The sequence below is a fragment of the Aptenodytes patagonicus genome, chromosome 3, assembly GCF_965638725.1.
Source record: "Aptenodytes patagonicus chromosome 3, bAptPat1.pri.cur, whole genome shotgun sequence".
In the NCBI taxonomy this organism is placed as follows: Eukaryota; Metazoa; Chordata; class Aves; order Sphenisciformes; family Spheniscidae; genus Aptenodytes; species Aptenodytes patagonicus.
In genome coordinates, this window is record NC_134951.1 from 117916553 (window position 1) to 117944479 (window position 27927).

General features: G+C 55.5%; 2 protein-coding genes across 11 annotated transcripts in view; both read left to right on the forward strand.

The window, feature by feature from the left end:
* Positions 1-702: 702 nt before the first annotated feature.
* Positions 703-13184, forward strand: SRF (serum response factor). 3 transcript variants are annotated; one of them, XM_076334868.1, is made up of 8 exons: positions 703-1158; positions 2651-2917; positions 8325-8586; positions 8930-9109; positions 10757-10876; positions 11620-11811; positions 12325-12401; positions 12671-13184. In XM_076334868.1, the coding sequence occupies exons 1-8, from the start codon at positions 718-720 to the stop codon at positions 12764-12766; spliced, it is 1635 nt and encodes a 544-aa protein (XP_076190983.1). In that variant the 5' UTR covers positions 703-717; the 3' UTR covers positions 12767-13184. The 3 variants fall into 3 exon arrangements, with proteins under 3 accessions (XP_076190983.1, XP_076190985.1, XP_076190984.1); XM_076334870.1 differs by lacking the exon at positions 11620-11811 and having other exon boundaries at positions 718-1158; XM_076334869.1 differs by lacking the exon at positions 8930-9109 and having other exon boundaries at positions 718-1158.
* A 5996-nt stretch (positions 13185-19180) lies between these two features.
* Positions 19181-27927, forward strand: part of CUL9 (cullin 9) — a 37104-nt gene continuing 28357 nt past the window's right edge. For 2 of the 8 annotated variants that reach the window (XM_076334873.1, XM_076334872.1), the window contains exons 1-4: positions 20276-20327; positions 21508-22116; positions 22932-23086; positions 23449-23982. In XM_076334873.1, coding sequence (XP_076190988.1) covers positions 21522-22116; positions 22932-23086; positions 23449-23982 — 1284 coding nt within the window. In that variant the 5' untranslated portion in view covers positions 20276-20327; positions 21508-21521. The other 6 variants (XM_076334877.1, XM_076334875.1, XM_076334876.1 and 3 more) reach the window with 6 other exon arrangements.

Genomic DNA, 27927 nt, shown 5'->3' on the forward strand with positions numbered 1-27927 from the left:
CCGACCCTGCAGACCCTGCAGCCACCGGAGACAAGTGGGCAGCACGTTGTCCCCTGCAGGGTGTTGGAACAGTGAGGGTGGAAGGGTTGCCCGGAGCAACAGCTGGTGGCATCACTAAGAGGCAGGCAGGGTGGTGGTGATGCTGTGGAGCTCCTCCTGACCGCGTCTTGAGGACGGGAGACAGGGGCAGGCAGGGAGTCTCAGCCACGTGGTGTATCCCCGACGAGGACGCGAGCGCCTGGAGCTGGCAGCAGGAACGGGGGAGCGAGGGCTGGAAGAGCGGGTGCCTCAGCCCAGTCTCCTCCGCCCTGCCGCAGGACGGCCGGTCCGCAGCGGCGTAAAGCCCTCGGTGCCCGCCGCCGACCGACCGACCAGTCCGCCCCGCTCAGCGTGCTGCCTCTTTAAGAGCCTCCCTGCGTGTTTCAATCTGGGAGTGACGCGAGCGCAGTCGGAACGTATGCAAATCAAACGCCAGCCGCCGGCCAATGGGCGCCGGCTCTTGGCGGCCGCCAGCCAATGGGGTGGCGCCTCCCGGCGGGGCGCCGGCTCGCCCCATATAAGGAGCGCCTTCGCCATAAAAGGCAACATTGTATCGCTTTATATGGGGGCGGCGCGGCGCGGCGGGGGCGGTGGCGGAGCGGGGCCGTGAGCGCGGAGCGGGCGGCGGGGCCATGGCGGGGCCGGCCTGACCCGACCCGACCCGCGCTCGCCGCCGCGATGTTGCCGAGCCAGGCCGGGGCCGGGAACGGCGCCGCCGCCGCGCTGGCCCGCGGCTCGGGGCTGGGCCGGTCGCCGGTGCCGGCGCCGCGTGGGGCGAACGGCGGCGGGGCGGCGGCGGGGCCGCCCGGGGGCCGCCTGGAGCGGGAGACGCTGTACAGCGGCAGCGAGGGCGACTCGGAGTCGGCCGAGGAGGAGGAGCTGGGCGGCGAGCGGCGCGGCGTGAAGCGTGGCCTGGCCGAGGCGGCATCGGCGGCGCCCGCGGCGGGAGCCACGGCGGCCGCCTACAGCGGCGGCGTCGGCGGGGGTGGCGGGGCCGTGAGCGGCGCCAAGCCCGGAAAGAAGACGCGGGGCCGGGTGAAGATCAAGATGGAGTTCATCGACAACAAGCTGCGGCGCTACACCACCTTCAGCAAGAGGAAGACCGGCATCATGAAGAAGGTGCGGCCCCGGGGCTCCGGCCGGCGCGGGGGGCGAGAGGCCGCGGGGGGGGGGGAGCGGCTGGGGGGGGGCGGCTGGCACCCACCGGTCCGTGGCCGGCGGCCCGGCGAGAGCCCTGGGCCCTGGGCGGTGCGCGCCCGGGCCGAGCGGGGAGCCGGCCGGCGGGGCCGTGCCCGGAAACGGTGGCGGCTTCCCGGTCCCGCTGGGGTGGGGGGGGCGGCCCAGCACCAGCTCCTTCCGGGGGGCTGCGCGGGAGCCTCCAGCGGGGCCGGTTGTCGCTTGCGGCCGGTCCCTGGCGTCCGCGGGGCTCTGGGCAGGGACCCGGGCAAGCGGGAGCGGGAAGGGCGGTCACGATCACGCAGCACGGGGCCGGGGGATGCCGGGTGCGCCCGGCAGTCCCCAGCTGGCTGCTGCGCCGGGGAGGCCCGTCCCGGTGCAGTCTCCAGCCGTCGGCCGGAGCTGACCGGCGGCCCGGGAGCCTTCGGGGCATCTCTCTTTGAAGTCGTTGCTGCGTGCTGCGCCAGTCCTGTGGCACAGCTGGGCTGCCCTGCCCCGCCAAGGGCCCAGCAAGCTGGCTCCTTCGGCCGCGGAAGGGGCCAGCGCCATGTCTCGGTCGGTCCAGAGTGCTCTCCGTGGTGCCTGGTGGCTGGAGCCGTTGTGCAAAGACAGATTAGAAACTTGGGGGGGGTTTGTGTGCAGTTGGATGCTGCTGGCTCACCTGCATCCCCGTTAGTGCTCATAGCATCCTCTAAAAAACTGGGCAGTGCTGCATCCCAGCTGAGCTGGGCTTCATGCACCCTGGGAAGGTGGGAATGGTTGTGGGGTACTGCTGGGCACATCCTGGCTGCGCGGGATGCAGAATGAGGCCATCCTGTCTGTGGTAGCTTGTGCAAGACCACTGAGTGTGCCGTGATGGCACATGAAGAGTGTTATTCCTAGCCCACAGGTCAATCCTGGAGGATGGTAGCCTCACTGCAGGGGTGTTTGGGTGCAGCTGTGCTCAGGACCGTGAAGACTTAGAGGGGAATCTGGGTCCCAGCCTGGCTGGAGTGTCGGTGAGCGGAAAGAGGTAGCAGAGACACGTGGGCTGAGTAGCATCCTCTCACGTGGCTCAGAGGTGAGGAAGGGAGGCATCCAGATGTGTCTGGGGAAGCAGGTGGGATTTCCAGAATGGGGACAGACCAGTGTCCCCATGTCCTCAGGCTACTCTCTTGAGGGCACCACTCTTCTTGTGGCCTCTTGGCATGCACGTCCCCTAAGGGCATGCTAAAGGAGATGGGAGCACAGCATTGAGGCACTTCAACCTGTAGGGAACCAATCTTGAGTTGGTTTTAGAGGCCACAGCTCCTCTGGGGTGACAGGGAGCCGGAGCTGGTGTGAGCCAGAAGGAGGGCCATGCTGGGAGCGCAGGGATATGCCAGGGAGTCTTGTCCTGCACTGTATGTGTCCCTGCCGTCTGTGACTCCCTGTTCTTCCCTTGTGCTGCTGGCAGGCCTACGAGCTTTCCACGCTGACCGGCACTCAAGTCCTGCTGCTGGTGGCCAGTGAGACGGGCCACGTGTACACGTTTGCCACACGGAAGCTGCAGCCGATGATCACCAGTGAGACGGGGAAGGCGTTGATCCAAACGTGCCTCAACTCCCCAGACTCGCCCCCGCGCTCGGACCCGACCACTGACCAGCGCATGAGCGCCACGGGCTTTGAGGAGACGGACCTCACCTACCAGGTGTCTGAGTCGGACAGCAGTGGGGAGACCAAGGTAACGTTCCTGTGCTCAGCCGCACGCCTGGGCACCCTGGGGGGCACGGGCTGTGCCCATGGGGCTGTGCTGGGAGCCCTGATCATCCCCAGGCCTCGTTGAATAGAAGCTTGAGAAGTTGAGGACGGGTCCCCTTTTGCTGTGACTCTAGTGAGCTCATGCTGTGGCCTCTCAGGGCTGGCTCCTTCACTTGGCTGGCGGTAGCGGTGATTCGGAGAGGGAGGGAAGTGGGTGGCAGGTGTCCTGGCCCTGGCCTTTGCAGCGGGGCTCCCCACTGGCCCAGCCCACCCCCCTGGCCAGCTCTCGGCACTGTTATCTCTCCCCGGGCGTCTCCATGCTCTTGCACTCATTGATAAAAATTTGATTCTGCCTCCATGGCCTTATAAGGCCTGGTTTCCCTCGCCAGAGTCCCTGGCAGGGCCCCTCACATTCCTTATAAGCTGCAGCTGTCTCTTGCTTTGGTGCTGTTTTGGAAGGGGGCAGGGAGGACATGGGGAATGGAAACATTTGGCTGGACGGACTGTTTCTGCTCCCTGCCTGGTGTCCCTGCAGCCGCTGGCCCTTGCCTGCCTGTGTTACTTGTGGCCTCTCGCCCAGGGAGCTGCGAGGGACTGCCTGTGGGTGTAGAGTCAGGCCATGGCCTCTTCTGCTGGAAGGGCCCTGTCTTGTCCCTGCATCCACTGGTGCTATTCCTCGGAGCTGTTGCAAGAAAGCTGGCTCCTGTATCCCTGCTGCTTCCTTTGCAGGCTGGTGCTTGGGTCTGCAGGCACTTGGAGATGGGAGGCAGGCGAGTTTGTGGTGCAAGGCTGGGACAACATGCTTGAACTGGAGGTTCTGCCACAGCTTCTTGGGCCTGTGGAGTGCCACTGGGTGCTGCAAGTTGCTGCAGCTCTGCTGTACCTGCACTCATGGCATGGGTACTGGGCTTGCTGCAAAAGTATCCTTCCAGATGAACTGTGGCCTTGCTCTAGGAGCCCTCCAGCCAACTGTATGCAAGCCACAGCAGCATCCTTGCCATACAGTAGCCACTAAACATTAAGCAGACAGAACCTGGAGAAGGGCGTTTGAGATATCTGTGCTGTAATCCCAAAGGCAGTGAGTGCAGCCCTGAGACAGGCCCAGCATGTTGTCTGAAGCTGCAGGGGTGTTCAGCTGCGTGTTTGTATCCTGTGGCAGCCCAACAGCTCTGGTCACGGTGCTGCTGGGTACCCGGCAGCCACAATTCCTCCATGCCCTCTTCCCCACGTGCGTGCAGTGCTGGACCAAGCAAAAGCTTATCACTGCTGAACCCTGAGAAATATCAGCAGTCCCAGAGATCCCTGCAGGCAGAGGAGCTGTGGTGGGCCAAGGTGTTGCTGGCTGGAGAGCTCTCTGCTGGAGTCCAGAAGAGTCCCTGGAGAGGCTTCCTGCTGATGGGAGCCCAACAACAGTCCTGGCTTTCCCAGTCTGGCGTGACTCCCCTGGGTGCCTGTGATTCCTAGTGTGAGCTGTGCCAGCCCTTTCCAGTAGGCAAAGGAGCCCATTGTCAACAGCAATTTCTTGTGCAGCCTGTGTTTTTAAGGACTTGTGTCTCTTGGGCTTCTCCTGCATGAAGAGGCAAGTCCTGTGGGCATTTTCTAATGAGACAAATTACCTGTGCCTGGAGTAGTTTTGAGGTGCAGGAAGTGCCATGCATGGCAGCTGACCTGTCCCTGGCATGGGTCTTGTCCACATCATGTCCCTTAAGATTTTCCCTGAAAATACTGCTAGGTGGCCCCGAAGGAAGTGTGCTCTTGGGGTGCAGTTACTCTGGAGGGGAGATCTTAACACAGCTTCTCTCTGCCCACTTCCTGATGCAACCCCCACTTAGTGCCCTGCAAGCTCCATCCCAGTACTCACAAGTGGTAATGCTTAGTGTGTGGGGTGCCTTGTGGCCACAGCCAGCATTTGGTCTGGGGCTGGAGGAGCCCTGCGGCCCTGTCTTCTGCTTGATGTTCTGGCAAAACCTACCCCTGGCCTGCTGAGGGTTCTTGTCATGGCAAGCCCTGGGGCTGAGGACAGTCCCACCCTGACCCTCCTCAGTCCTGCTGTGCCTTCTGCAGGGCTGGAAGCCTGTTTTGGTGCTCTGGCAGAGATCAGCCCAATTCAGATAGACCAAGAAGCCCTCTGAGGATGAAGGGAGCCTGTGGGTGAGCCATGCTAGGTGGCTTGCATCCTTGCTGAGGGGTGGGTAGTACACAGGACTGGGTTATGGGTGCCTCATTGGAGGAGGTGGCAGGAAATTAAGTGCCTGGACTGTCAGGTCCAGCCACATAGGATGCTCTGAGAGGGTTGGGCAGTTGCTCCCTGGCCTTCCTATGAACTCTGCTTCCTGGACCTCTGTATGGACAAAACCTGCTTGTGTTCAGCTGCTGCAGCAGAGGGGGGAGCAATGCAGCCAGGCTGTTACCTGCAGTCAGCAGCCTGCTGGTATTCCTTTGCGCTACAGCACAGCACCTGCTGTGCCAAACCCAAACTCCCTGCCATGGAGCTGAGCTCTGACTGCAGCTGGGACTGGGGCACGCTGTACTTTCAAGACAGCAGCTATATCCTCACGATGATACTGTCATGCATTGACCTCTCTGATCTTTTGTGGGACCCAAAGGGCACAGTGCCCTCGTGTAACCTCCTGGTGTGGTTATGTGGGAGAGGGTATTTTGGAGGGAGCTCAGGGGCTCTAGATTGGGGTGAGAGTGTGGGAGTAGCCCTGTTCTGGTCATCTCTTTTTGGGGTGGGGGAAAGGTGGGACTTTCTGCCCCATCTGGAATGCAGACCAGGTGTTGGAGACCAGACTGGGGTTTCCCATATAACTCTAAGGCCAGTTGTCCTGCAACATTCGCGTAATAATGCTGGCTGGGGGGTCTGGGCCATGCTGAACAGCATTGTCCCAGGCAGCCCCCAGAAGCTGTGGAGTGGGATCATTTCTGTCCCCAAGACCCTACTATGGTCCAGGATGGGCATCAGATGGCCTGGGCCCCGTGGTCTGCTCATGCTGTATAGCATTTATCAAGCATGCACAGTAGTGTGGGTTCTGTGCAGACATCTCCTGCTGCTATGCTTCACCCCTCTGGTGCATGTTGATTCCCCAGGCACTGCTCTGCAAACTGAAGTTTGCAGTGAGCTATGGTGGGGAATGGATGTGCAGCTGGATCAGGAAGGGAAGGACCTTCAGGGCTGCTATGCTGCCTCAGGGCTTGTTCATGGTCCCTGGGGTAATCTCAGCTGAAGGTGACCCATGGCTTGGCTCCTATTGAAGGCTGGCCTCGTGCATGTAGTCTGGGCTTTGCAGGGTGCTGGGGGGAGCCAAGATGCCCAGGGGCTCTGAGGCATCCCAGACAGGCATGGGGAGAAGACAATGGGTGTGCAATCCCAAGATCTCTCCCAGCTCTCTTTCTGTACTGGGAGCTATTGCTGCAGCCCAAGAGAAATGCAGCAAAGACGGGAGGAATCTGTCTCTCACCTGTGGCAGAGTAGGGGGGGCAGAGATGGGGTGTGCATAGTTCAAGCCTGCTGGCACAGCATCCCTCCCAAGCACCTTTGCTGTTCTGAGCATACTGAGGTTTGCCCTTGTGCTTCTAGGGAGTCCTGGGAATCCCCCTGCTGTGAATCTCTTGGGATGCCCTCTCCAGCCCTGAGAGTACGGAGTGTGGGGGGACGCTAAGTGCCCTGGCTGCTTGGGGACTATATCTCAGGGGTGTACAGCTTAAGGGCTATGCCTGGAGATGAGGGAGCCTGGCTTTTCCAGCTGGGAACAGGACCCGCCCTGCTCTGCTATGGCTCCCATGGCCCAGTGGGCTGGGGGGAGCTCTGCCCTGTCACCCACGTGGGGAGGGTGCCCACAGCCTCCATGTCCCATGTGGGTTGGCAGGAGTTTGTGGTTGAGCTAATGGAAAGTGCCTCTGCTGGGCTCCGCTCTGTTATCACGTGCCTCTTCTAATTCGGACTTCAGGGACTGTGGTGCCAAGGCAGAGGGGCGTTGCTCTCCTCCCTCCCCAGGCCCTGGGGCACGGCTGTGTGCCTGGGATTGGCTCCCCCTGTCCAAAATGGGCTGCCTTCCCTTTTTTAGCTGTTCGTTGAGCTGTGAATTCCTCATTCCTGGCAGCTTGACAAGCTGGGAACAAGGCTTAGCACGTGGGAGAGCTGGGCCCACCAGCCTGCAGCGGGAGGGGTGGGAGTGTGGCAGCCTTAACTCTTCCCAGGCGTGCTGGCAGCCATGGCAGGGCACGGGGACAGCAGGTCCCTTGTGGCCTGTGGCATGGTCTCCTGTGGAGCAGTGTATTTGCAATCTGCTCTTTGCCACCTGAGCAGGGCAGGAGAGGGGCCATGGAGACCCTGGGTATCCAAAAGGATTTGGGGGAAGGAGGCATGTTAGGTGAAGTGTGACTGCCAGGGGCAGCAGGGATCATGCTGGACTTGGTTGGTTCCTGCAGATCCAAGCGATGTCCAGCCACGTGCTTTGTGGCTGCAGAAACTGGGGTGTTACATGCCCTGCAGCCTGGCATACACGTTCCTCCCTTGTTCCCAGACCCGGGAGGCTAGCCTCTCAGGCTAGCACTGGCCCAGTGCAGGGCCCTTTTCCTCCTGGTGCTCAGCTTCCCTGGCGATGCTGTCCTCAGACAGGCATAGAGCTCCAAGGCTCCTTGCAGGACTGTGGTGCATGCTGGCTGTAGCTAATGTGCGGGGTCCCTTGGAAGCGTTTGCCTTGTGCCCATCTCCTGCTAGTGGACTGGCAAATGGGTGCTTCCCCTGGCCAGGTTCTCCCCTTTGCTCCAGGAGATTTGTGGAGGCATTCCCCAGGGCCTGCCAAAGCAGCTGTCAGGGCTGGGTTTGGGCCTCTCTGGTGTCTGGGTTTGGCCTTACCTCTCCCTTGCTGGTTTTGGTGTACAGCTGCCTTTAAGAGCCAGTTCTTGGCTTGTTCTTGGCCGTGTGTTTCCTGCCATAAGGGAAGTGGTGTGTGTTCCTGACAGGAGACAGTATGTTTGCCTTGACGTCTGTCCCTGCGAGGACTGGTTTTGCCTGCTGTGTGCCAAAAAGAGGCTGCTCTCTTCTTAGAGGCTATGGGGACTCCTGGGGAGGGGAAGGGTTGCTTCGTCCCCTGGTGTCTTGCAGGGAAGTCTCTCAGGGGACCTGTGTGGCCCTGGGCTTGTATCCAAGGTTTATGCTGAGCTCTCGCCAGCTCTCCTCATGCTGCATTATTGGGCACGGTCTCCTCATGTTCGTACAAGTGACTCCTCTTTGCTACCCTGGCTCTGCTCCATGTGCTGGCAGCAGGCTATGGGGGTATGGTTTAGCAGGGGGATGCAACCTACGGAGCCTGGTTTGGTCTCATGGGCAGATGTTGACCAGATCCAAGGGCTGGTCTGAGTTGTCACAATCTCTCCTTCCCCAGGACACACTGAAACCAGCGTTCACTGTCACCAACCTGCCGGGGACAACGTCCACCATCCAGACAGCCCCCACCACCTCGACCTCCATGCAGGTCAGCAGTGGCCCGTCATTCCCCATCACTAATTACCTGGCGCCAGTGTCTGCCAGCATCAGCCCCAATGCCGTCACCAGTGCCAACGGGACAGTGCTGAAGACTACTGGAGCCAGTGCAGTGACATCTGGGGGCCTCATGCCGATACCCACTGGCTTCACCCTCATGTCAGGTCAGTGCCTTTAGGGGCTGAGGACTGCATCTATCCGTCTCTGTACCTGGAGTGTGTTGCTGCCCTCTCCAGAGGAGAGGAGACCTAGTGGCAGGAAGAAGCAGAGTGGTTGCTGCTGTAGGGTGAACCTGGCTGGGATTCCTTGCTTGACCCAGCCAGGCCAGTGGCTGGAGAAGGGTCATGGTAGTGACTGTTTCCTTAGAGTGCTGCTAGCTGGCCCTGCTGCTGGGAAGGGCGTGGTGGCAGGGAGCTGAGCTGGGACCCCAGGGCAGCACCGAGAAGCCTGGAGGGAGTGAAAAGAGCTGGTGGTGACAAAGCCTTTCTTTCTCCCTCCTTTCGGCAGGTGCTTCCCTTTCTCCGGGGACCCCTACCATTCCTCTCACTCAGTTACAGCCGCACTCCCTGGCTCTTTCCAGCCAGCAGGGCCAGGTGGTCACGGGTACGGCTGGACAGCTGCAGCAGGCACAACAGACAGTCTTCCGCTTCCCTGCCAGAGCTGGAGGGCAGATCGTGTCGCTGACAGGTCAGCACTCGCTTCTCCTCCGCTTGCTTGAGGTGGGGGGATGGAGGCATCTGTGGGGGTCCTGGTCCTGGCCAGAGAGCTGACCCCCAACTGAGGTGGGAGCACAGAGAAGGCAGAGCACAGGGCACCCTGGCTGTGGCTGCAGGGGAGAGATGGGAAGACAAGGCAGAGAATGTTTGGCATAGGCAGGAGCAGCATCCTGGGGGATACAAACCAAGGGAAGCAGCAGGTTGTCAGTCTCCTGCCCCAGGGTTTGCCCTGCGGCTAGCAAACGCAGAGGAGACAGGTCCCTAGTGCAGTTGTGCTGAGACTGAACTGCTGCTAGGAGGACTGATGGAAGGAGACCGCAGTGGCTCAGATGCCCAGTGGATGTTTTTTGAGTGCTGGCATTTGGCTCTGAGCAGCTGCCCTTGCTTTTGTATTTGGATCTGCAGTCGGTCACAGAACCACTGGAGAGACCCAGAGCAGAGGAGGGAGTGATGCTGCTGTGCTGCCTTGTGTGCATTGTCCTTTGTAGGAATTTCTTGTTGCACTGAGTCAAAGCTCTCCAGGTGTTATACTGGGGCTGGACATGCCCCTGGCTGGAGTTTCAGAGCAGGGCTAGGCTCTCCTTTGTGGGGGCAGCCATCACCTGAGGACCGGCACCGAGTGTGAGACAGTATTTCTTGTGTCCTGCCTGTTTGTGCCCAAGTCGATGAGTCTGATAGCCTGCATGCTTTCCTGGAGCCCTTATGGCTCCTGTGGGCCCTGACAGACAGCATGATCCTATGCAAGGGGACTGGATTTCCCTTGTAATCTGGAGGAGCTAAGAGAATAATGGACGTGTGTCTCTGGTGTGTGGGGAGATGCCCAGCCTGAGTGAGGTGGCTGGTGATTCATGCTCTCTGGCATCCCTTGCTCTTCCCTCTGGAGACGGGACCTGAGCCTGAGGGGAGCTTCCTGTGCTGAGCTCCATCTCTGGAGCTGAAGAGCTTTGCAGCGAGTGGGCTGGGCCGTAGGCTGTGTGGCTGTGCCCCTGCAGCTCTGGGATGCACATCTTGTGGCCCAGTGGTCTCTAATCCCTGTGTAGGGCACTGTGATGTCCTTGAGATCACAAGCTGGTTGAGATAGCTGTTCCCCGAGTGTCCTGTGGAAGATGGAGCTGGGTTCCAGAGTGTGAAGGCAGCAGGGCCCAGCTGGCCTGGGCATTTGGGCTCTTGCAGTTCTGCTCAGTGCAGTGAGATAATCCTTGCAGGGCTGGCTGAGCATGGGCAGCACTGGGGGCATGTGCTGGGCCCTCTCCTCCCAACATCATCTGTGCTGTGTCTTGGTGGAGCCAGGAATGATGAGGAGGGCCCCAGACATTCCTGAACCATACCTGGGAGCTGGACAAAAGCTGTTGTGGCCTTTCCTTTTCCCTCTGGAGCCCTGTAGGCTAGCTAACTCTTCCTTGGCCCCTGTGTGCCAGGAAAGAGCAGGTTTTGGCCTGCTCTTTGGGGCAGTGCCTGGTTTCTGCCATGAGCTGCTTTTGGCTAGCCTTCCCCAGCGCGGTGCTGCGCTGCGGAGCTGCGTGCGGCCAGAGAAGGACTGGGGGGCTTTCACATGGCCCGGAGTGCCTGTGTCCCTCCCTGCTGAGCCACAGGCTCATGGGCTCCTCTCTCTCCCCAGGTGGTACCATGGCTCAGCAGGTCCCAGTCCAGGCGATCCAGGTGCACCAGGCACCGCAACAAACGTCTCCCTCTAGTGACAGCAGCACTGACCTTACCCAGACCTCTTCCAGCGGAACAGGTAATTGGGACACTACAATAACCAGGTTCTGTCTTCCTTCCTAACCACTGCTGATACCAACCCACACCAACAGACCTCATGCCTGCTCCCTGCCCAGGATCCTTCTTCAGACCAACTCTATCCCAGCCTTTCTGACAGTTTCCCAGGTGTATTTATCCCTGTTGCCAGCCCCTGTGCTACACTATATCTAGGTAGATGCTGCCGTGCATAGGGCACCTTACAAGGGATTTCGGAGCCTCTCCAGATACATCATCTGCTCTTACTTGCAGCATGGAGCTGGGAACAGGTTGCCCAGTTCTCAGATGGTTTCTTAGTGAGCCAGCATTGCCCCTAGCACAAGGCATTGGCTCACATCTACTTGAGATTTTTACTGTATATGCAGAGAACACCTCTGTTGTCAGCAAAATCTGAGTTCAGGTGCCTGGATGCAGGCTGAATCCAGTTCAACAGCTTTATTAAAGCTTCATCAGAAACTTGTATCTCAAGTTGAAGTCAGTCCTGGGATATTTGGCTACTGTGCTTTTCTGCCCTCTCATATTCACTCATGAAAGGAGAGGTTTGAGCTCTCCTGCCTGTTCCCTTGGGCTTTTCCCCAAGAGCCTGGGAGAACAAGATGGGTATCTCCATGCACCTGCTGCTTCAGGACAGCATGCCAAGGGTGGCTGAGGGAGGGGTGCTGAGCAGGTGTGTGAGTGTAGCAGACTCCTTTTGTGTGGCTCACATGTAGTCTGTCCTGGTGCCAGTGACCCTCCCGGCGACCATCATGACGTCATCTGTGCCAACCACTGTGGGTGGCCACATGATGTACCCCAGCCCACATGCGGTGATGTACGCGCCCACATCTGGCCTTGCAGACGGTGGACTTGCAGTCCTCAACGCTTTCTCACAGGCGCCCTCAGCAATGCAGGTCTCCCACGGCCAGGTCCAGGATCAGGGTAAGACAGCTGTCTGGGTCAGTGCTCCCTTAAGTGCTCTGACACCCTGATTTTTCTCATCTCGCATGTATTAATGCTGTATATTAATTTCAAAGAATTTTCTTCTAAGCAGTCCTAGTGGCTGTACAAAGGCCTGGCAAGGGTGATGCTTGATGCACGCTTTTAGATCCCGCCATTCTCCTATGCAAAGGATTGTTTGAGCTGTTTGCTGGAGAAAAAGGGTGAGGGTTGCTGGGACGGGTGGCATATGGGGCAGGCAGTGGAGGGAGCTAGGAGACTGGAAAGGACGTGTGGTTGCATGAGGGGGCAAAGCAGCATGAAGCCATGCAGGCAAGACTTGGATTGAGGGCTTGTGCCTGCTTCTCCCAGCGTTTGGAAAACTAGCGCATGTGGCTTTCTCCTGGGATGCCTCCATGCATGCAAGCAGGCACCTTCATCCTTGTGCAGCTCAGAGAAAGGACCCATGGGGAAGCACTGTTTAAGGAACGGTGTCATTTGTGCTCTCTGTGGCAGGTGGCGTCCCCCAAGTGTTCCTGACAGCCCCATCAGGCACCGTTCAGATCCCAGTCTCAGCTGTCCAGCTTCACCAGGTAGGTGCAGAGTGGTACTTGCAGGTGTTCAGGCAGTGTCCTTGATCTGCCCCTGCCTGCACATCCTTTGTGGTTCTGGGCAGACCCAGGCCCTTGGGTAGGGCCAGTCCTCAGGTCTGGGAAAGCTGTCAGTGCCACCCACCCTTGGGTGAGGAAGTCTTGCCCTCCTTAGAGAGGTGCCCAGAAAGGACAGTGCCACCCTGGCTGCTGGCACGCGTGGTCTCAGAGCATGCTGTCCCCTAGTGCTTCCTCCTCCCTTTTCTCTTTAGATGGCTGTCATCGGGCAGCAGAGCAGCAGTGGCAGCAGCCTGACGGAGCTGCAGGTGGTCAACTTGGACACCTCACACAGCGCCAAGAGTGACTGAGAGGCCTCTGCTGTCAGCCTTGTGCTGTCCCTGGCTTGTCATGCCAGTGCCGGGGCTGGCGGCAATTCCTTCTCGTACAGACTGCACCAGTTATTTATTGTTGCCTTTTCACGTTTCCTTCATCCACACATGCACACACACACCCACACACCCACACACATATACACACAGGCATGCGCGTGGGGCTGCAGGACCCACCTGGGGTGGAGCTGTGCTGGGGCCGTGCAGGGCTTGGGGGCATTTGGATGCTGCGATAGCTGTGCTTGTCTCACGCCAGCCAAAGAAACTTGTCTCTTGAGGGGAGGATTGCTCTGCGCTGTAAATAAATACTGCGGGCCATTGCCAGCTGGAGGCTCTGGCTCCTTCTGGGCGCTTTGAGTCACCTTGCCCGTGAGTGTGTGTTCTGCATGGGGCTCAGTTCTGCATGGGGCTCAGCTCAGACCCAGAGCCGTCCTGTGGGCGCAGCTCGAAGCGGAGTGGGCCAAGGCTGTGCTGCTGGCCTCAGCAATGTGCCTTTGTGGGGGTGACGGGTCCTGGCCGCAGCAACTCACCCTGGGCTCTGGACAGGGGAGAGTGGCCAGCTTGCATGTGCATCTCTGGTTGGGCCTGCGGGCCCTCCCTCTGGAGGGCAGGGCACAGCCTGCGGCACATGGCCCCATCCTCATATGCACTACAGTGAGCCCTCTGCCCTCAGTGCCTCCTCACTGGGCTGCCTGGCAGACTTGCAGCCTGCCTGGCTCTGCCCTGGCAGCTGCCGTCGCACAGCTGAGGTGGTCGGTGGATGTCCAGGAGCACAACGATGCCCCGAAGAGCTCCTGGGGGGCTCTGTGGCCAGCCCAGCCCCACACTCTCCTCTTGGCCCTCGCACTGCTTGCGGACTCCATACACCCAGGGGAACATGGCCAGGTCTCTCCCACATCCCCCTGCAGCTCCAGCCAGCGCTTTATAAATTTGTCTGATGCAAGGTGGAGAAACAACTCGAGTGTCAAAGGGAAGAGCCCATGGGGCACTGAGATGCTGGGCAGGTGGCAGGCTCTTCCTCTGAGTACCAGGGTGACCTGCAGGCCATCCTGGGCTGTGGAGGAGCAGCTGTGATGCCTGTGCAGGCTCGGCAAGGCTGGGGGAGAGGGCTGGAGCATGCTTGGGCCTGCATGGGAGTTGCTGTGAATGGCTCTGCTACCTAGCCCTGTCCCTGGAGGGAGAGCAAGCAAGTGAGAGAAGCTGCTGAATCCTTAGGGGAAGAAGCAGCTACTGTAACTTTTTTTTTTTAAGTTAAAGACAAAAGAAGCCTTGGAGAAAAAAAAAAAAAAGAAAATGACTTTATTTTTCTAAGTGTTAAACTCAGTATTTATGTAATTCTTTAAGGAATAAAAGTTTGGCTCCTGTACAGTTTTCATGGGGTTTGTACCAGGGGGATGGGAGAGGGGTGGGTGGGCATGGTGGCAGGAAAGGGGCCTTGCTTTTGAGTTTGTATTGTAACCTTGGACATGTTTCCTCAGCATTAGCGTTTAAGCTGTGCTCTCCACCCACCAGCATATGCCAGGGATCAAGCTGAACCAAGTGGGATGCTTGTTTCCCACTTACCTGTACTGAGGACTCCATACCCATCGTTTTAGGCTTAACGGGCAGATGGCAAGTGAAGCAGTGGCTGGTCTCGAAGTGGGAAGCCCATCCCTCAGGAGCAAGGGGCTTGCAGTGTGCCTGGGAGCCAGAAATGGGCTGGGTTTTCTGATGGCCACCCTGTTCACCTCTGGTCCTGGGACCTGTGGCTGTTCTGTCACTGCTCCTGGAGCAGTGCTACCCGTGACTGCCTAAGGGATATGGGCATCCCCACTCCTCCCTGGGTGGTGAGTGGACAGCAGTGTCTGATCCCTGCTCCCCCTGCTCACTGTGCAAGTAGTATCTCCTGAACTCCTAGCTGATGATCTGGGCTGTAGTTCCCCCTCTGCAGCCATTCCTTAGTGCACAGATGTGGACAGGTCCTCTCCGAGCCCCCCGTGCAAAGAGCTCCCAGAGCAGTCTTTCAGCCCTCGGGTCTGTCATGCAGCCCGGGAAGGGCTCGTGGGGAGTGGGGTGGCCTGTCTGGCGAGAGTGACATTGCATGCTGCCTCCCCTTAGTATCCTTGCTCTAAGAGTGATGCGTGCTCCGCAGCTTGGAGCATGTGGGAGTGCTGTGCTGTGCCCCATTGCTAGGTGTATGAAAGCTGCTCAGTGATGCTTCCAAAACAAGGCTGGGTACCTAGGAGTTTGTCCAGGGAGAAGGTTGGGGTTTGCGTTGTCCTTTGCCCCAGCACATCACTGTGGCCTGGCTTTGCTCCGCTTTGCTTGTGCTAGCACTGTGGAGCAGAGCTGTTGGGCCGGGATGGCAGGAGCGCCCCTGCTGCTACAGGGTGTCTGACTGCATCCCCTCCCTGGCCCCCCAAAGGCAACTGCTGGTTAAACGCTAATGGTGTATTTTATTTAAGTGCAGACTTGTAAGAACACTTGTGTATCAGGGATGAAATGGCATTTATTGTGTGGTGACATTTTTAGTTCATTTTACTGGTTTGAGGGTTGTGTGTGTGTGTGTGTGTGTGTGCGCGCGTGTGTGTGTGCGTGTGTGTACGCATAAGTGTGTGTGGGATTATTTTTTTTTTTCCCTCCAGTTTCCAGGGTTGTGTTTCTGGAAGGATGTGGAAGTAATCACAGTACTATGTACAGAGCTTTCTTTTGTATTAAAAAAAAAATTACTCTTTCAATAAATGTTATCATTTTGTGCACAGATTTGGGATCTTGGCCATGCTTTGTGGGAGGGGATGACACACACCTGAGGGGTCAGTGAATGGGGATCAGAGGCAGATTCCTGCACCTGTTTGTGTACTGCAGAGGGTGGGTGGCTGTCTCGGCATGATGTGGTGAAGAGGGGCTCTTTGCAAAAGTCTCCATCCCCACTGCCTCCTGCACAGGTGAGACCTGATCAGCTGGACTTCTAGTCTGTGAGTCCCAGAGCCAGTGGGTGGGCCAGAGGGGGCCTGTGGTGGACAGCAGGGCTGTGAAGGCTGTCCTTTCTGAAAGCTCGGGAATGGTGCTGGTGAGCAGGGCATGGTGTCGAGTCAAGACAGAGAAAAAACAGGAATGAGGAGGAATGGGGACTTTTGAAAAAGAAAAGAATTGTTCTAATTCATGGGTGTTAACAGGGAGGAGCAGGAGGACCTCAAGCAAGAGTTAAAATGGTGAGCGCAAACAGCCCATGTTGCTTATGGAGTAGTTAGGCAGTAACTAAGGCCTAGGAAGAGGAGGTTTTTGCCATTGTAACATCAAAGAAAAGATGATCCCTATGCCTGGCCCCAGGTGGATTATATATATTGATAAACTACCCCAAACCAAAGGAGGACAGAGATATTTAGTATATCTCTGTATATAGTAGTGACAGAGGTATTTCCAGGATAGATAAAAATTTTGTATGAAGACGCTGCTGTTAAGGTAGTGTTTACCTGATATGGGACTGGACAGATAAGTGATGCTGGCCAAGGCCCTGTCATCATGGGAGGTGTCATGCAGCTGGCATCTCAGAGCATCCAGACATGGTGGTTGGTGTGTGTGGTACCATCTCCAGGCCTCTGGACAAGGAGAAAGAACAAACTGGGCTTTAAAATAAACCAGTTGAAAGGCTGCAGGCCCAACAGCTTCCCCTGACATTGACAGGCATCAAATCCAGGTCTCAAATGAAGATGAGATTGTTTCTCCTCCCCTGTTCCATGTCCATTACTTTTGGACACCTGATGTCTTTAAGGATGGAGCTTAACTGTTGTCCTTATGAGGCTCAACACCAAGACTGTTAAATTCCCCACAGAAAACTGCTATGAGAAGATATGGCAATATTCAAAGTCCAAACTGGAGAGGCATTACTTAAAGTCAGGTCAAAGGGAGATGGATGCCTGTAGGCCCCTAGAAGCCAGGTCAAGGGCACATGGGGACTCAGTAAAGTGCCTAAAGGTGGGCAAGAAACCGAAGGGAGAAAGGCTCATCACAATCATCAGTGCTGCTGGGTAAACAATATGCCAACTAAAATGCAACAGCTCGCCTCTACATAGCATCAGGTCCTGGAGCAGATACCAGTATAATGTAAGGAAAGCTTAGCACTGATAAAAGCCTGTGCAGTGGAGGGACTGCACTATTCCTCACAATGCAATTTGGAAAAAATATATCTCAGTGCAGCAGAGGAGGAGAAAATTGTACAGAAAGTGCTTAGGAGCAAAACACAGCTGAAATGGCTCTTTCCCCATCGGGAGCGGAGGCGCTTCGCTTTTACAGGTTACACCACAGCCAGCCCCATGTTCAGCATGCCTACACGTGTCTTGTGGTTCAGCACCACAAAACCCGTATCAGCACAAGTAACCCCATGTTACTTGTGCTCAGGGGTCTGTGTATGACACATAAAACTCCTAACATGGAGCAAGATACCATAGACATAATCTTTATTTTTAGGATAAATGGCTTGACTAACCATGGTATCAAGACCATCAGAGCCAAGACATAAGCAAGGCATATGAATACCACAGAAAACTTTTCAGTGTCACAAACAAGACGCCCGAGTCCTATTCGGCCACTGCCATTTACTGTTGGTGACAATTTTGACTACGGGATGTTGCCAGCTGATGTTACCAGCCAGGCTGCATTTCCCACTGCAGAGCATTATCACCACCTCGTGTGTGACATTAAACACAGCAGTGTTGCAGGTACAGTACATGCACAAAATAACAGCTGCCAAGAACAGAGGAAAATAGCAAAGGTCATGCGTGTGGTATCAGCTTTTATGTATTTGTGTGGCATTTAGGAAGTAATTTTCCCCTTCATTAGTGCAAATATACTGTGTTTATCTCTACAGGAGATGAAGGGACTTGTAAAGGCAAAGCATGATATAACTAAATACCAGTTCGAACCTCTAAATTTTAACAATGCCTTGGGAGTTAATGGGGAAGGAAAAATGACATGTTAATGGAAAACACAGAGATTTCAAGAGCATCCACGGGATTCTGGAAAGAGAGTATCAATAGCGTCAACAGAGGTTATGCTTACTAATGGAGAAATCAAGAGGCTGGCTTGGAAACACAAACATTTAGTCCACCATTGCTGTGCCACAGCTTTAGAGGATGATCCCCACAGACTAATGCATCACCACACTGATTTATCCAGCCTATAGTTAATTGCAATTATATTGTTTGTATTAATTGCTGATTGCTATTGTAAAACATGGGAATTGTCTCATCAGTTGCATTAGTCCTGAGGGTAGAAATGAGGTTGGGCACATACATGAAGTTGCTCCAGGATCAAGTAAGAAAGCAGACTCATCAGTTTAGCTTTTGATTTTAATGTTTGTTTATAATTTAAAACAAATGTTAACAGACCAATAGAAACCTGCACCTACTGGATTGTAGCTAAGTGCTGTGAGGCCTGTCAAGGAAGGGAAATACGGGCAAAGGATAAGAATTTAGATTTTATGGTATGGGCATTACAGATCAGTGTAACACCAAAGCAGGAAAGGAACTGGAAACCGGCCAAACTTGTGTGCAACTGGCTTCAACTGCCTCTCTAGCAACACTGAAAATAGGGCAGTCTTACAACCAAAAACCTGCCGAGAGCGAGCGCAGTTGTCCCTGAAGTAGGCCAAACAAGGTGGCTGGAGGGTGGGGCGCAGGGCTGAAATTACCCCAGAACCCCAGGCCTGAAGAAGTTGCTGCACTGTAATTTTTGGTTAACACTGTGTTTGCAATAACGTTAGTGCTGACATCACATGCTTTTAGCCGCCTTCTCACCTACCCTGCAACAGTTCTTAACAGAGTTCATTAATCACCAGAGAAACCATACCAACACACAGTGCAACACAAACATCTTGAGCTCTTGCAGATGCAGTCTTCGGCTCCCAACCTCAATTTCTTCTCCCTTCTAGTATTAGCTGGGAGAATCAGAAGATACTCTGATTTTTCGTGTTTTTTCTGCCCCTCACACCCATTTCTGGTGCACAGGCAGCATAGCAGGGCAGAAGCCCTGCGGCACAGGGTTGGAATGCGCCACCACGAGCAGGCCCCCTAGGCTCTCAGGCGCCAGCCCAGGCCTGCGTCCCCCGCAGGAGGTCGGGCCGCCCCCGAGGGAGGCGGGCGGGGCGGGCCGGCTCCTCACGGCACCCGCCGGCGGGCTGCGGCCCGGCCCGGCCCGGCCCGGCCCCGCTGGGCGGCACCGCGGCCCCAGGGCCTGCGGAGCCCGAGCGAAACGCTCAGGCCCGCGGAACGGCGGAAGGCGCCCGAGCCGCGCGCCGGGAGCGCCAGCAGAGGGCGACGGCTTCGCCCGCCCCCTCGCCTCCCGCGAGCTCTCGGGGCCCTCGCCGCCACCCGTAGTGGGCGTGGCCTGCACGCCCGTGCGTGCCGGGGACCCGGAAGCGGGGAGCTGCAGCGGTGGCGGCGTCGGTAGGTGCGGGTCGCTGTGCTGCTTCCGGTCCCCCCCCCTCCCCTCGCGGCGGTGGAGGGAGCGGGTGGGTCGGTGCCGCTTCGCGCCGCCCTTGGCGGAGGCCGCGAGCCTCGGCCGCGTCGTCGCCCCGGGCTGTTTAACGGTGCGGGAGGAGAACTGAAACGGCGCCGGGTGGGGACGGGACCTCCCGAGGGGGCCGACGCGTGAGGGGGCTCCTCCTTGTCCCCGCGTCGGGGCAGATCTGGGGGGTGAGCCGCCTCCCCGTGCGCCGGGGCCGGGCCCCGTCGTCCCCTGCCCCGCTGCGGCGGCGCTGCGGCAGGCCTAGCTGCGGCTCCTGGGGCGGTGCCGACGGGGCAGTGGTGAGCGAAGAGACCGGGAGGTGGAGCAGGGCTTGCCGAGGTGTCTGCAGCGGCCCGGAAGAAAACCCGTCTTTTCCGCGGCGGCCATTGCCGAGGCAAATCGTTTTTAGCGGCCCTGCTCGTTTCCGTGTGCAGGCAGGCCGCCGTCCCCGCCGTCGCGGGGGTGTGATGGGATGCTCTGCCTACCTGTGCGCAGGCTGTGCTGGGCTGCACTTCTGAACCGGGTGCCGTGGTGCTTTAGGGACTCGGCATCGTAGCTGGCGTGTTCATTTGCCACAACTCTGAAACGTATTGTAGTGCATGTATTTGAGCAGTGGAACAGTTTGGCTGTGGGCTGTCATAGGCTCTGGTGGCCTCATTCATCATACGCATTGCAGCTACTTCCTCAGGTGCCCTAAATCCAAATTCTCCCCTACCTAGCTACAAATCCTTTTGGGCCCCTTCTGATAGCTCTGCTCTGAAGAGGTTTTTTCATGTTAAATGCCATGATGTGGGGACGGGGTGAAGTTATCAAACAAAATAATGCTTTACAGAGACTTTTGTTTTACTATGAATTTTATTTTATGTGAACCTCTTGGAATAGGGGTTTTTTGTGCACTGAACAAGCACAATTAGGGAAAACAATTGTTTGGCTTATGGTGCAGCATCTAAACACTGTTACAAAGCACAGGAGAATAACTCGGTCCTTTTATTACAGAGAGACTGCAAGAAGATTCCCAGCTGGCTTGCTGCAAACTCCAAGGAAGGCACAACTGAAGGTAGGTATGAAAAATAACTCTATCCCAGCCGAAACCAGGACAACTCCCAAGAAATTAATACCACATCTTTAATGTGCCTATCATCGTCTTTGACGGTCAGTATCTTCTTCAGTTGTACATGGATTGACTGTTTCCTATGTATGTTAACTCCTTTTTTTAAGAATGACTTGTGTTACCATCAGCTGAAGAGCGTGTTGCTTCACTGCTTCTCTTGCTAGTATGTGTAAGTGACAACAAGAGGGTCTGTTCGTGTGTTTCCACTACAACCTGCCTGAGGTCCTCTGAGAACCTTCTTATCAGACTTTGATCTGGCATCCTTTCTAGTAATGAAGTCAGTCCATTGTGTGTGGTATTGTCTACAGCTGGCCAGCTGATTGCTGCCACTCAGTCTTAGACAGCAAGTTATTTCATGCTCCTCTTTGTATAGATGAAAGCAGAGGTGTGTCATGGCTTCTTCTTTGTAGTCCTAAGATATGCAGAGCAATCAGGCAGCAGAGAGTAGCACTTTTCATTTTCTTGAATTTGCCCATTGACTAAACATTGTAAAGGCAAAGAATACCTGAGAGGAGGCCAAGGAGGAAGTATTGAGTGGCTTTTAGATAGTGACCTGATTTGATGCATATGAACTTGATCTGAGAAATTGGTGGTTGTTTTCTTCAGGGCCTGGTGACTCAAGTTAGGTCCAGCTCCACAGTGGGAGAGAGTGTTTGCCTGAAGCCTTGAGCTCTAGGTAAACTTGCAGTCTAAACAGACATAAATGGTAAATAACAAGAGGGAAGACAGAAGTGCAAAAGCAGCAACTTGTGCAGGGTCATGTTGTGGACAGTGGCAGAGATGAGAACAGGACCCAGATCTCCTGTCGTTATTTGCTGTCTTATAAGAGGATCTGAATGGGCCCATTTTGCCTTGGGTTTTTTGAGGAGAACCTCTTTCTGTGTGTGCCGGTAACGCTGGGAACAGGGTTTGTGTATGAAACACTGGTTCATTTTCTTGGAGGGGGAATGTGAGCTTCTGCAAAATGGGGTTTTCTTCAGAGCTTTATCCTGGGTGCAGGATCTCAGGATCAAAAGCTGTGCCTCAGCCGCTTCTACTGTCAAACAACTGAGGTAGTTGCTCACGCTTTCCGTGGCATGCGGCTCAGAAATAAAAGCTTGCCTCTGCTTCCCCTCTGTCTCTGCAGGCACATTTCCTGTCATGGTGAACGAGAGGCATAATGGCAACCTGCTTGTGCACCTGGGACCCAAACTGCAGGCCTACCCAGAGGAGCTGCTCCGGCAGCGGCGAGGCCACGATGGCCAGCCTGAGTACCTGATCCAGTGGAGTATCGTCAGCTTGGAAGAGAGAGCAGTGGGAGGCAGCAGTGCCTCCTCTGCAGAGACCAAGCCGGAGAACATCTCGATGTGGATGTCTGCAGAAGAGGTCTGTGCCAGCTGCCCGGCGCTGCTGGGCAAGAGGAAGCTGGAAGGGCAGTGGGTGAAAGAGGAGAAGGCAGCCAGCCCGTTCGCTGCAGCTGTCCCGCTGGATGAAGCCTCGCTGCTGGAGATGAAGGCTGATGTCAGGAGCCTGGTGCAGCGAGCTGGCCGGCAGATGGCTGAAACCGGGGCCCCCGAGTCCTCCATTCTCAACACCATCCATGTGCTGAGCGCGTACGCCAGCATTGGCTTGCTGGCGGGTGCCTTCAAGGAGACGGGAGCCCTCGACTTGCTGATGAAGATGCTGTGCCACAAGGAGAAGCAAATCCGCCGCAGTGCTGGCAAGATGCTGAGGGCCCTGGCTTCACATGATGCAGGTGGGGGCTGCTGCTGCTCAGTGCCACTGAGGAGGTGCTGCTGGGCAGCTGAGGGGTGCCAGTCCTTCTGTAGGTGTGGGATGCCTGGGAAGCAGTGTGTCTCGGGGCTTGTTGGCAAAAGGGGAAGAATCAGACTGGAGCTTCGAAGCGGCTCCTCGGCCGTAGTTGTGGGGGGTGCTCTAAGACTTGGGAGCTCTTTCCCCTGACAGGTTCCTGGGCTGGGATGCTGATTAACTGTTAGGAGGACTTATGCCAAGGGGCTTGGCAGAGTGTTGGGGTGTCTCTGCTGCATGCTGTCAGTTGGAAAGGCTCTGGCCTGTTCTTGGCAGGGAGCTGTTCCTCAGGCCCTGGGGGGTAGAGGCCTGGTCCTCACCCAGTCCTCTCATTTGAGAGGACCTGCCATGGCTTGGAAGTGCCTGATGAGGCTTGGGTACACCTGGAAGGTTGCTAGTGGTGGTGTGTGTCCCACAACAGATCTGGCTTTCCCTGTCCTAGTGCCCGAGTTCATGTGGCTCTCCAGTGGGGCAGATGGGGGGCTGATTCAGGCTAAAACTTAACTTTTTTCTTCCCTGGAACCCTGTTCTGGAGACAGTTATTTGGGACTGCTGCTTTGGGGGAATCTTGCAGCTTTAGGGGTGGAAAAAATGCAGTGTTATTCGGTGGAGCAAAATGTTGCCAATCCAGATTAAAGGACAGAACGTGGTTCTAGGTTACACTGAGCAGCAAAGCTGTTCCTCGCCTGCAAGTCTGTCTTGTGCAGGGAGGGTGGGGTGAGGGTTATCTTTAGGGGGCCTTAAGGGTTTCTGTTGTTGCAGGGAGTCGGGCCTATGTCCTGCTGTCCCTGAGCCAGCAGGATGGCATTGAGCAGCATGTAGACTTTGACGGTCGCTACACCTTGCTGGAGCTATTTGCCGAGATGATGTCTTCTGAAGAGCACTGCATGTCCTTTGAGGGGATTCACCTTCCCCAGGTAGCGTCAGGCCCTGCCAGCCCTGGGCCTGTGGGCTTTAGGGGTCAGGAGGGGTGAGAGCAGGGGGCCAGAGCTGGTGTCCTTGTTTGGGACAGGAGGGTAGTCAGCAGTGGGCAGCTGAGCAGGACTGGGTATGGGGAGAGCTGGCACAGGATCTGGCTTGAGGCTGGGGGGTGGTGGAGAGACACATAGAGAGCCTTGTCTCTGAGCAGGGAGACGAGGGTGGGCTGAGAGGTCTCTGCTGATGCCGGCTGGTCCAGAGCTATCACGGGAGCCTGACTGTGGATGAGCTGGTGGCTCGGAGAGAGCTGGGGGCTGGAGGCGCTCTGCAGGCTAGAGTCTGACAGCTGTGCTTGTTGCAGATCCCTGGGAAGCTGCTGTTCGTCCTGGTGAAGCGCTACCTGTGTGTCACTTCTCTCATGGACAAGCTCAGCAGTGGTGCGGAGCAGGGAGGGGAGCAGCAAGAGTGCGCTGTGCCCAGCCTGCTCGCTGAGGAGAGGAGCCGCATGAAGCAGGAGTTTGAGTTCAGCATGGCTATGGCAAACCTCATCTTGGAGCTGGTGCACGTGATGGGCTGGGACCACAGCCACAAGCCAGAGCTGCTGCCCCAACAGGAACTGCAGCCTCGCACCACCCACTCCATCTTCCAGCCCAAGACCCCAGCCTGCACTGCTGCCCAAATGCCTGTGCTTACTTCAAATCATGGTCCCCACAAAAAGCAAGGTCGTGCCTTCCTGACCCCATCAGACTTTGCAGACCGCAGTGGCTATGTGGAGTACTTACAGGCAAACCTGGTGCGCGGCATGAGGGTGCGCTTGCTGGAGGACTGTGGTGATGTTAGAGCTGGGGAGGAAGGCGAGTTTCTTCAGAGCACTAATAGCACGCACACAGCGCAGGTAGGTTACTAGTGGAAGTAGTCTGGCTGGGATGGCAGAGGGGAGTGACAGGGGTGACTGATGATTTCCTGATGGTGTCTTCATGTGCAGGAAGTTGGACAATAGGCGTTATCATAATTAGGACACTGTCTACATCTGTCCTAGCAAAGAAGTCACCTTTCAGAGCTGGAAGTGCAGGTCCTGAGGAAAGCTTCAACTTTCATCAACATCTTCAACTAGATCAGGTCGCTCAGGGCCCCGTCCAACCTGACCTTGAATGTTTCCAGGGATGGGGCATCCACCACCTCTCTGGGCAACCTGTGCCAGTGTTTCACCACCCTCAGCGTAAAAAATTTCTTCCTTATATCTAGTCTAAATCTACCCTCTTTCCGTTTAGAACCATTACCCCTTCTCCTATCGTTACAGGCCCTACTAAAAAGTCTGTCCCCATCTTTCTTATAAGCCCCCTTTAAGTACTGATAGGCTGCAAGAAGGTCTCCCCAGAGCCTTCTGTTCTCCAGGCTGAACAACCCCAACTCTCTCAGCCTTTCTTCATAGGAGAGGTGTTCCATCCCTCTGATCATTTTCGTGGCCCTCCTCTGGACCTGCTCCAACAGGCCCATGTCTTTCCTGTGCTGAGGACTCCAGAGCTGGATGCAGTACTCCAGGTGGGGTGTCACCAGAGCAGAGGGGCAGAATCACCTCCCTCAACCTGCTGGCCACGCTGCTTTGGATGCAGCCCAGGATTCGGTTGGCCTTCTGGGCTGCGAGCTCACATTGCTGGCTCACGTCCAGCTTTTCATCCACCAGTACCCCCAAGTCCTTCTCAGCAGGGCTGCTCTCAATCCCTTCATCCCCCAGCCTGTATTGATACTGGGGGTTGCCCCAACCCATGTGCAGGACCTTGCACTTGGCCTTGTTGAACCTCATGAGGTTCACACAGGCCCACTTCTCGAGCTTGTCCAGGTCCCTCTGGATGGCATCCCATCCCTCTGGCGTGTCGACCGCACCACTCAGCTTGGTGTCATCTGCAAACTTGCTGAGGGTGCACTTGATCCCACTGTCTGTGTCATTGATGAAGATGTTAAACAGTACTGGTCCCAATACAGACCCCTGAGGGACACCACTTGTCACTGATCTCCATCTGGACATTGAGCCACTGACCACTACTCTCCGGATGTGCCCATCAGCCAGTTCCTTATCCACCAAATAGTCCACCCATCAAATCCATATCTCTCCAATTTAGAGAGAAGGATGTTGTGGGGGATCATGTCAAAGGCCTTACAGAGGTCCAGATAGATGACATCAGTAGCTTTTCCCATGTCCATTGATGTAGTCACTCCGTCACAGAAGGCCACTAGGTTGGTCAGGCAAGTCTTGCCTTTGGTGAGGCCGTGCTGGCTGTCTCGAATCACCTCCCTGTCCTCCATGTGCCTTAACATAGCTTCTAGGATGATCTGTTCCATGATATTCCCAGGCACAGAAGGGAGGCTGACAAGTCGGTAGTTCCCAGGGTCCTCCTTTCTACCCCTTTTAAAAATGGGTGCAATGTTTCCCTTTTTCCAGTCACCGGGGACTTCACCTGACTGCCATGACTTTTCAAATATCACGGAGAGTGGCTTGGCAACTACATCAGCCAGTTCCCTCGGGACTCTGTGATGCATCTGGTCAGGTCCCATAGACTTACGTATGTTCAGGTTCCTCAGGTGGTCTCGAACCAGTTCTTCTCTTACAGTGGGAGGGTCTTTGCTCTCCCAGTCCCTGCCTTAATGTCCATCCACTTGAGAGGTGTGGAAAGAGGGATTGCCACTGAAGACTGAGGCAAAAAAGTTGTTGAGTATCTCAGCCTTCTCCTCGTCTGTTGTTACCAGTTTGCCAGTCTTGCTCATTAGGGAGGTACACTTTCTTTGTCCTTCCTTTTCTGGCTGACATACCTACAGAAGCCCTTCTTACTAATCTTTGTGTCCCTTGCCAAGTTCAGCTCCAGCTGTGCCTTAGTCTTCCTGACCCCATCCCTACACCACCAGGCAATATCCCTATACTCTTCCCAGGATGCCTGTCCCTGCTTCCACTGCATGTGCATTCCATTTCCTTCTTTGCTCTTTAGTTTGACTAGCAGGTCATGACTCAGCCATGCTGGTCTCTTGCCTTGCTTTCCTGATTTCTTACACATGGGGATCGAGAGTTCTTGTGCTCTATGGAAAGCGTCCTTAAAGGTCTGTTTCTGTTCTCTGTTCTGTCTCTGTTCTGCTCCCTTGTCCCTGAGTGCAATTTCCCAGGGAGTCCCATTGACTAACTCCTTGAACAGCTGGAAGTTTGCTTTCCTAAAATTCAGGGTCCTGACTTTACTCTTTGCCTGTCCCATATCCCTCAGGACTGTGAACTCCACCAGTGTATGATCACTGCAGCCCAGGCTGCCTCCAATCTTAATGTCTGTGATTAGCTCACTTGCATTGGTGACCACCAGGTCCAGTAACACATCTCCTCTGGTAGGGCTGTCTATTACCTGGCCTAAGAAGTTATCCTCAATGCACTCCAGGAGTCTCCTGGATTGCCTGCAGCTCGCTGTGCTACTTTTCCAGCAGATGTCAGGGTGGTTGAAGTCCCCCAGCAGAACGAGAGCCTGTGAGCGCAATCCCTCCTGTAGCTGGAGTAAGAAGGCTTTGTCAATAGGCTCCCCTTGATCGGGCAGCCTGTAGTAAACACCGACCACAAGGTTCCCTTTATTGGCTTGATCTCTAATTCTTGGCCTAAGGCATTCAGCTCTTGCCACTCCCAGAACGTCCTGCTAGTGTATGGGTCAGTGCTGGAGCAGCAGGGCTTGGACTCAGGCCTGGGGGTGGGAGAGCATTTGAGTGCTGTTCCAGCCTTTTTGTGGACACAGGGAGGTGTTTGCTCCTACATAGACCTTTTTCTTGAGACTTTCTTCTCGGTCCTGAAGGCTGGGCATGTTCAGTGGGAGCTGAGGTTTTGTTTTGACTATGCAGTGGGGAGCTGGTGGGCTTTGTGCATCACTCTAATCTATGTATGGTTATTTCTGCAGGCTGTCTGCTGATCTTGCACTTTGGCCATGCTTTTGAGCTTCCCAAACACTGCAGCCAGAGTCACAATTTCTGTTCTCTTAAAAATCAAGCTTTAGCTGGCTGTCATCCATAGATAGAGGGCTGTCTCCACTCCTGTCCTCTGCTCAGTCCAGCATTGTGTTGGCTGCAAACAGGGCTATAATTCAGTTCATGAAATCTTTATTAAATTGAGATAGTAACCAGTAAAATGAGAAACTGTAACCACTGCACACATGTTAGTGTGTGCAATTGTGGGTTTGGTTTTCTTTTGTTTTCTCTCGCCCAAGTAATTTGCAAAAGTGCATACTTTGGTTTTGCAGATGATAAATAAGAGTCTGAGGCCACTTCAGTTGGTCATAGCTGTACTTCAGGTGCCACTTCAGCTTATGCTCAAAGGCTTCTCTAATTCAAGCTGATTTCTGTGGATATAGATGGCCTGCGAATAGACTTAAGTGCCATGCTAGTGCAAAGCTCTGTGTTGCTGATATTAAAAAATAGCTGAAAGGTCTCACTCTGGTATCTGTAGAAATGCATGACTTCCTAATGGTCTTTCCAAATCTCTCTTGCTGTAACTTAAAGTTCATTACCAACCTTTCCAGAGAGGAGGTAGAGAATTTGACATTACCTTCTGTATGTTTGAAGACCATCTCCTTTAAATCTACTTTCAGCTTTTGTTAAGCAGGAGATTCTCTAGCCGCCTTGGACTACAGCCCATTTTATTTTGTGTAATGCCATTGTTTTCATTTACAGCCTAATAAAAATTAGCCAATTAAGAACACTGAATACTGACTTCTTTCTTTTCTTCTGTTGTCTCTCTTTGCTTTCTTGTGCACAGGGAAATTGTGTGAATATTCTTTTGGTGTTTTGTGGGTTTTTTTTTTCCCCCCTCAGCCAGTTGCAGACT

Excerpts from the sequence above, each read along its gene's own strand:
- SRF (XM_076334868.1), top strand. The coding sequence starts at position 718 with ATGTTGCCGAGCCAGGCCGGGGCCGGGAACGGCGCCGCCGCCGCGCTG. Across the intron at positions 2,918-8,324 it reads ACAGCAGTGGGGAGACCAAG|GACACACTGAAACCAGCGTT; the intron begins GTAACGTTCCTG and ends CTCCTTCCCCAG. Across the intron at positions 12,402-12,670 it reads CAGCTGTCCAGCTTCACCAG|ATGGCTGTCATCGGGCAGCA; the intron begins GTAGGTGCAGAG and ends TTTTCTCTTTAG.